Source organism: Trichechus manatus, unplaced genomic scaffold, assembly GCF_000243295.1.
Source record: "Trichechus manatus latirostris isolate Lorelei unplaced genomic scaffold, TriManLat1.0 scaffold00087, whole genome shotgun sequence".
In the NCBI taxonomy this organism is placed as follows: Eukaryota; Metazoa; Chordata; class Mammalia; order Sirenia; family Trichechidae; genus Trichechus; species Trichechus manatus.
The window spans coordinates 10,388,902-10,396,255 of record NW_004444023.1 but is presented as its reverse complement, the minus strand read 5'-3'; the positions used below and the strand labels follow the sequence as shown (position 1 = coordinate 10,396,255).

At 46.5% G+C, this 7,354-nt stretch overlaps 1 protein-coding gene across 1 annotated transcript in view; it reads left to right on the top strand.

The window, feature by feature from the left end:
- The window catches only part of RDH13 (retinol dehydrogenase 13), a 22,387-nt gene extending 15,526 nt beyond the window's left edge, over window positions 1-6,861 (top strand). Inside the window, exons 5-7 of the mRNA XM_004381750.2 lie at window positions 2,579-2,791; window positions 4,373-4,474; window positions 5,898-6,861. Coding sequence (XP_004381807.1) covers window positions 2,579-2,791; window positions 4,373-4,474; window positions 5,898-6,142 — 560 coding nt within the window. The 3' untranslated portion in view covers window positions 6,143-6,861. The remainder of the gene's footprint in view (window positions 1-2,578; window positions 2,792-4,372; window positions 4,475-5,897) is intronic.
- The last annotated feature ends 493 nt before the right edge of the window (window positions 6,862-7,354 follow it).

The window sequence follows — 7,354 nt, the reverse complement described above, 5'->3', positions numbered from 1 at the left end:
CCATTGTGTGTATGTACCATAGTTTGTTTATCCATTCATCTGTTGATGGGCATCTAGGTTGTTTCCATCGTTTTGCTATTGTGAACAATGCTGGCGTGAATATAGGTGTACATATGTCTATTCGAGTCCGTCACTGATTTCTTGACTGCTGCTTCCATGGGCATTGATTGTGGATCCAAGTAAAATGAAATCCTTGACAACATCAGTGTTTTCTGTTTATCATGATGTTGCTTATTGGTCCAGTTGTGAGGATTTTTGTTTTCTTTATGTTGAGGTGTAATCCACATTGAAGGGTGTAGTCTTTGATCTTCATCAGTAAGTGCTTTAAGTCCTCTTCACTTTCAGCAAGCCAGGTTGTCATCTACATATCACAGGTTGTTAATGAGTCTTCCTCCAGTCCTGATGCCCCTTTCTTCTTCACACAGTCCAGCTTCTTGGATTATTTGCTCAGTATACAGATTGAATAAGTATGGTGAAAGGATACAACCCTGATGCACACCTTTCCTAACTTTAAAGCACCCAGTATCCCGTTGTTCTGTTCCAATGACTGCCTCTTGATCTATGTACAGGTTCCTCATGAGTACAATTAAGTGTTCTGGAATTCCCATCCTTCACAGTGTTACCCATAACTTGTTATGATCCCCACAGTCGAATGCCTTCGCATAGTCAATAAAACATAGGTAAACATCTTTCTGGTATTCTCTGCTTTCAGCCAAGATCCATCTGACATCATCAGTAATATCTCTCATTCCATGTCCTCTTCTGAATCCAGCTTGAATTTCTGGAAGTTCCCTGTCGATGTACAGCTGCAACCATTTTTGAGTGATCTTTGGCAAAATTTTACTTGTGTGTGATATTAATGATATTATTCAATAATTTCCCCATACTATTGGATCACCTTTGTTTGGAATGGGCACAAATATGGATCTCTTCTAGTCAGTTGGCCAGGTAGCTGTCTTCCAAATTCTTCGGCATAGACTAGTGAGCACTTCCAGCGCTGCATTGGTTTGTTGAAACGTCGCAATTGATATTCTGTCAATTCTTGGAGCCTTGTTTTTCACCAATGCCTCCAGTGCAGCTTGGATTTCTTCCATCAGTACCACTGGTTCTTGATCATATGCCACTCCCTGAAATGGTTGAATGTTGTCCAATTCTTTTTGGTACAGTGACTCTGTGTATTCCTTCCATCTTGTTTTGATGCTTCCAGCGTCATTCACTATTTTGCACATAGAATCCTTCAATATTGCAACTCAGGATTTGAATTTTCTCCTCTTTCAGGTTGAGAAATACAGAGTGTGCTCTTCTCTTTTGGTTTTCTAACTCCAGGTCTTTGCATATGTCATTAGAATATTTTGTCTTCTTCAGCCACCCTTTGAAATCTTCTGTTCAGCTCTTTTACTTCATTATTTCTTTGATTCACTTTAGCTACTCTATATTCCAGAGCAAGTTTCAGAGTCTTTTCTGACATCCATTTTGGTCTTTTCTTTCTCTCCTGTCCTTTTGCTCTCTTCATGTATGATGTCCTTGATGTCATCCCATAAATCGGCTGGGCTTCGGCATTAGTGTTCAATGCATCAAATCTATTCCTGAGATGGTCTCTAAATTTAGGTGGGTATATTCTACATCATACTTTGGCTCTCATGGACTTGTTTTACATTTTTTCAGTTTCCACTTGCATATGAGCACTTGATGGTCTGTTCTGCAGTTGGTCCCTGGCCTTGTTCTGACTGATGATACTGAGCTTCTCCATCGTCTCTTTCCGTAGATGTAGTCGATTTGATTCCTTTGCATTCCATCTGGCGAGGGTCATGTGCCTAGTCACCATTTATGTTGTTGAAAAAAGGTATTTTCAATCAATAGATCATTGGTCTTGCGTCGTTTCTATCACCAAGGCCATATTTTCCAACCACTAATCCTTCTTTGTTTCCAACTTTTGCATTCTAATCACCAGTAATTATCAATGCATCTTGATTGCATGTTTGATCAATTTCACACTGCAGAAGTTGGTAAAAACCTTCAGTATCTTCATCTTTGGCATTAGTGATTGGTGGGTAAATTTGAATAATAGCCATATTAATTGGACTTCTTATAGGCATACGAATATTGTCCTATCACTGACCGTCTTGTACTTCAGGATAGATCTTTTTATTTTGAACATTTTATCGTGCTTCAGGTGAAAGTTTACAGAGCAAATTAGTTTCTCATTCAAAAATTTATACACAAATTGTTTTGTGACATTGTTTGCAGTCCCCCTATGTGTCAGCACTCTCCCCGTTTCCACCCCAGCTTCCCCATTTCCATTCGTCCAGTTTTCCTGCCCCTTCCTGCCTTCTCATCTTTGCTTTTGGGTTCAGGATAGCTCTTGAAGTATTCTTACTGATAATGAATGCAATGCCATTCCTCTTCAATTTGTCATTTCCGGCATAAAGAGATATAGGGGTCACGATTTATAACACACATTTTTGGGGGGCATAATTCAATCCATAACAAGGGTGAAATAGGGTAATGTTGCCAACACAGTCCTGGACACGTGGGAAGTATTCAAAAGAAGTTTTTTTAAATTGTTTTCTTCATCCAGGTCACTTTCTTTTGACAAACTTGCTGCTGGACAAGCTGAAAGCCTCAGCCCCTTCACGGATCATCAACCTCTCCTCCTTGGCCCACGTTGCTGGGCACATAGACTTTGACGATTTGAACTGGGAGAAGAAGAAGTATGACACCAAAGCAGCCTACTGCCAGAGTAAGCTGGCCATTGTCCTCTTCACCAAGGAGCTGAGCCGGCGGCTGCAAGGTGCGTTGGTGAGGAGCCTCACTGGCCCCCGCCACTTCCTTTAGCTCTGAGTCTGGAACAGCCCTGCTGTGACTTTGGCCAGTGGGAGGTCAAGAACTAACTTAAGATAAAGAAGCTACATATGTGGCACACATACCACCATGCCTCCTTCTGAGGTCTGAAGCAGACATCACTGATCAATCACAGCATTCTTCTCTGCTGAACCTGGACAGGCATCTAATCTTTTGGTTCTCTAGGCCAGTGGTTCTCAACCAGGGATGATTGTGGCTCCCCTCACAGGAGATATTGGGGTGTCTACAGACATTTTTGGTTGTCACAGTTGGGGGTGGGGGTGCTGCTAAACATACCACAATGCATAACCCAGCCCCCAACAGCAAAGAGTGATCTGGCCCAAGATGTCGATAGTGCTAAGGTTTAGAAACCTGCTCCAGGCCCTTGCTTCTCAAAGGCAGTCTGTCTTAGTGTCCTAGTGCTTCTGTAACAGAAATACCACAAGTGGGTGGCTTTAATGAACAGAAATTTATTTTCTCACAGTTCTGGAGGCTAGAAGTCTGTATTCAGGGCACCAGCTCTAGGGGAAGGCATCCTTTCCATCTGCTCCCATGGAAAATCCCTCTGTCAGCTTCTATTACTCTGGAATTTCTTGGTTCCAAGGGATCTCCATGTGGCATTTATCTTCCCCCCATTTGTGCTTTCTTGCTTCTGTGTCTAATCTACTCTTTTTATATCTTAAAAGACCCACCCTACACTGATACAGCCTCATTAGCATAACAGAGAAAAACCTATTCCCAAATGGAATTACATCCACAGGTATAGGGGTTGGGATTCCAATGCATATTTTGAGAGAACACAATTTAATCCATAACAGGGTCCAGGACCAGCAATGCCAGCATCACGTAGGAGCTTGTAGTAACTGCCACATCTAAGGCCCCAGCCCAGCCCCCTGATGCAGAGTCTCTGGGTTTGACACACCTTCCAGGTGATGTTTGCACCCACTCAAGTTTGGGCAGCCACGCACTGGAGTTGCCTCAGGGAGCCCTGGTTGTACAATGGTTAAGTGCTTGGCGGTTCAAACTCACCCAGCGGCTTTGTGGGAGAAAAAACCTGGCCAGTCTGCTCCCATAAAGATTACAGCCTTGAAAACCCCATGGGACAATCCAACTCTGTCACATGGAGTCACCATAAGTCGAAAATTGTCTTGAGAGCACTCAACAATAGCAACCCTTAAGGAGCCCCGGTGGCGCAGTGGTTAAGCATTTGGCTGCTAACCGAAAGGTCGGCGGTTCGAACCTCTCTAGTGTCTCCATGGAGAAAGGACCTGGTGATCTGCTTCTGTAAAGATCATAGCCAAGAAAACCCCATGGGCAGTTCAACTCTCACATGGGGTTGCCATGAATCAGAGTCAACTTGACGGCACCCAACAGTGAGGTTTTAGAGTGAGAGATAAGGTCTGAATTTGAGTGTAGAAAACAGCGTCGTTTGGGGAAGGCTCAGGAGTTCACGGTGGGCGGCAGCAGCCTTCCAGGTAAGGAGTGGACCTGTCGTCTGCCTGCCCTCCCCACTCTTCACTTCTCTGCCCAGGAACGGGCGTGACCGCCAACACGCTGCACCCCGGCGTGGCCAGGACTGAGCTGGGCAGACACACGGGCATGCGCACCTCCACCTTCTCCAGCTTCACACTCGGTGAGTTCCCTCAGCTAAGCCCCCTGCTGTTGCCCTCCCAGCCTGGGGCCCAGGACCCTTTGACTCCCTGCCCCCTCTTCTGCGTCTCCCATGGTGCTGAGGACAAGTCATCTTTCTGTGTTTGAATGTGTTGTGAGTTAGAGGGATTTCAGGGCTGATGAAGGAAAAAGAGATGGCTATGAGATAGCTGAGCAGCCCTGGTGGCGCAGTGGCGAAATGCTCAGCTGCTTATAAAGGGTTGGCAGTTTGAACCCACCCAGCTGCTCCACGGGAGAAAGACCTGGCAATCTGCTCCTGTAAAGATTACAGCCTAGAAAACCCTATGGGGCAATTCTTCTCCGTTACATGGTGTCGCTATGAGTTGGCATTGACTCGACACCACACAACCACATAACGTCTTATCTAGGGCTAGTAGATGTTGGCCTCGGCACAGCCCCAGGACAGTTGCCAGCACCCCGTTTGATAGACAAGAACACTGTGTCTCAGAGAGGGAAGCCGTGGAGCACAGTGGTTAAGAGCTTGGGTCCCAGAGTCAGGCTGTCCTAAGAGTTAACTCCAGCTTCACTATGAACTAGCTGCGCAACCTGCTTAAGTGACTTCGCGTCTCTGAGCCTCAGTTTTCCCATCTGTAAAGTGAAGGCCATCCTCACAGTCTTTGGGAGGATTTGATGAGACTTTCCTTAGAAGAGCCGGCACCGTGCCTGGCCCCAAACATAGGCTAAATAAATAGTTAAACCAACCCAAACCAGTTGCCATGAAATTGACCCCTGACTCATTGCAACCCCATGTGTGTCAGAGTAGAACTGTGCTCCATAGGATTTTCAGTGACTGTGATCTTTCAGAAGTAGATCACCAGGCCTTTCTTCCAAGTGTGTGTACTAGGTATCAGGAATCTTAAGTAGAGGCTGGCTCAGGATGCTGCCAGTAAATAAAAATTATTTTAGTGAAAAAGGGAGATGGGATGAAGAATCAGGGCTGGCTGAGAGGAGAGAGAGCTTAGCTTCTATTTGCCTTGGAAAAGCAGGGAAGGCTTCCTGGAGGAGGCAGCTGTTGCGGTGGTCCCTGACTATAAGCTGAAATGTTGGTGGTTCTAACCCACCCAGAGGTACCTTGGAAGAAAGGCCTGGCAATCTGCTTCTGAAAGTTCACAGCCTTGAAAACCCTTTGGAGCAGTTCAGCTCTGCAACACATGGGGTTGTTGTAAGTCGGAGTCGACTAGATGGCAACTAACAATAGCAGCAACTGCTTCTGGAGAGGTAGAGAGAACCACAGGGGCAAAGCGTGGAGGTGGGATTGCCCTTTGGGTTCTGTGGGGTTCCAGGGTGACTTCTGGGCTCAGCCGACCCCCTGAGGGTGGAGCAGAGCTTTCCGTATTCTCTTTTGTGAATATGTGTGCAGTGAATGCTCTCTGGACTGATTACAGGGGCCATCTTCTGGCTACTGGTCAAGAGCCCCCAGCTGGCGGCCCAGCCCAGCACATACCTGGCTGTGGCAGAGGAATTGGAGAGCGTTTCTGGAAAGTACTTCAGTGGACTCAAAGAGAAGGCCCCGGCCCCTGAGGCTGAGGATGAGGAGGTAGCCCGGAGGCTCTGGGCTGAAAGTGCCCGCCTGGTGGGCTTGGACATGTCCGATGGGTCCTCTGATGGGGGGCAGCCTCTCCCCAAATAACCTCTGGGAGTAGGTGTATGGAGCCCCAAGACTTAGAGTTGCTGGATGCAATACCCACATTTCCCTCTAGGTGGCAGTGTGGTACTACATGACTTTCTCACTGGCCACAGCATCTGGCCGGGGGCTGGCCTATGCGATGTACCAACAAGTGAGCTGGACTGTCAAGTGTCTGCCTTGGAAATCTCACCTGGGAACTGACAGGTAAAGAGTTGGCTCCCAGTGGTTGTTGGTGATGTCAAGAGCCAATGGCAACTATGCTGGAGGCATATATGATGTCCTTCCTCCCCTCCCACCAGCTGTAAAATGTCTTCAGCATCACCCCTCCTTGGTGTTATGGGGGCAGGGTAGTATCATGTCCATGGTGATAACTGTTAAGAGCGTGGGCAAGGAACGTTAACAGCTCCTGTGGGGGCTTGTACACGCCCTGTCCCCCCTCTGAGCCTCGGTTTCTTCAACTGTAAAATGGGCATAATAACCATCCTACCTCGTTCAATGGTGTGATGATCAACGTGAATGGCAGCTGCACATTTCTTGCTGGTGAATGTTTATGGAAGGGCTTCTGTGTGTCAGGCCCTGGAGGGTTGCTAGGGATACCGCGGAGAGCAGGTTGACCCAGACTCTGGCCTCATGACAGCCGAGTCACGCTCACGACAGAGCCGCTGGAGTGAAAGATCCCAACTTTGCCACTGAGGACTCAGGATTGCCTGGGATTACGACCTTCCTGGTAATTTGGTTTTTTTTTTATTTTTTTTTTCCTGGTAATTTAAATGAGTTTAGACTCTCAAACTCACTCTCTTTTAAATTGTGGTAAAATATATATAATAAAATGTTTGTCATTTCAACCATTTTTATGTGTACCGTTCAGTGGCATTGATTATGTTCGTTACGTTGTGTGACCTTCACTACCATCCTTTTCCACATTTTTCCATCATGTTTAACAGCAGTTCAGTGTCTCCTAAGCAATGAGTTCGCCTTTCTTTCTCTCTCCCACCCACCCCTGGTAACTACTAATAACCTTCGTTGTTGTTGGGTGCCTTCTAGTCAGTTCTGACTCATAGCGACTCCATGTGGCCAAGTAGAACTGCTCCATAGGGTTTCCTAGGTGGTAATCTTTATAGGGACAGATTGCCAGATCTTTCTCCTACAGAGCCTCTGGGTGGGTCCAAACCACCAACCTTTAGGTTAGCATCTGAGTGCTTAACCATTGTGCCA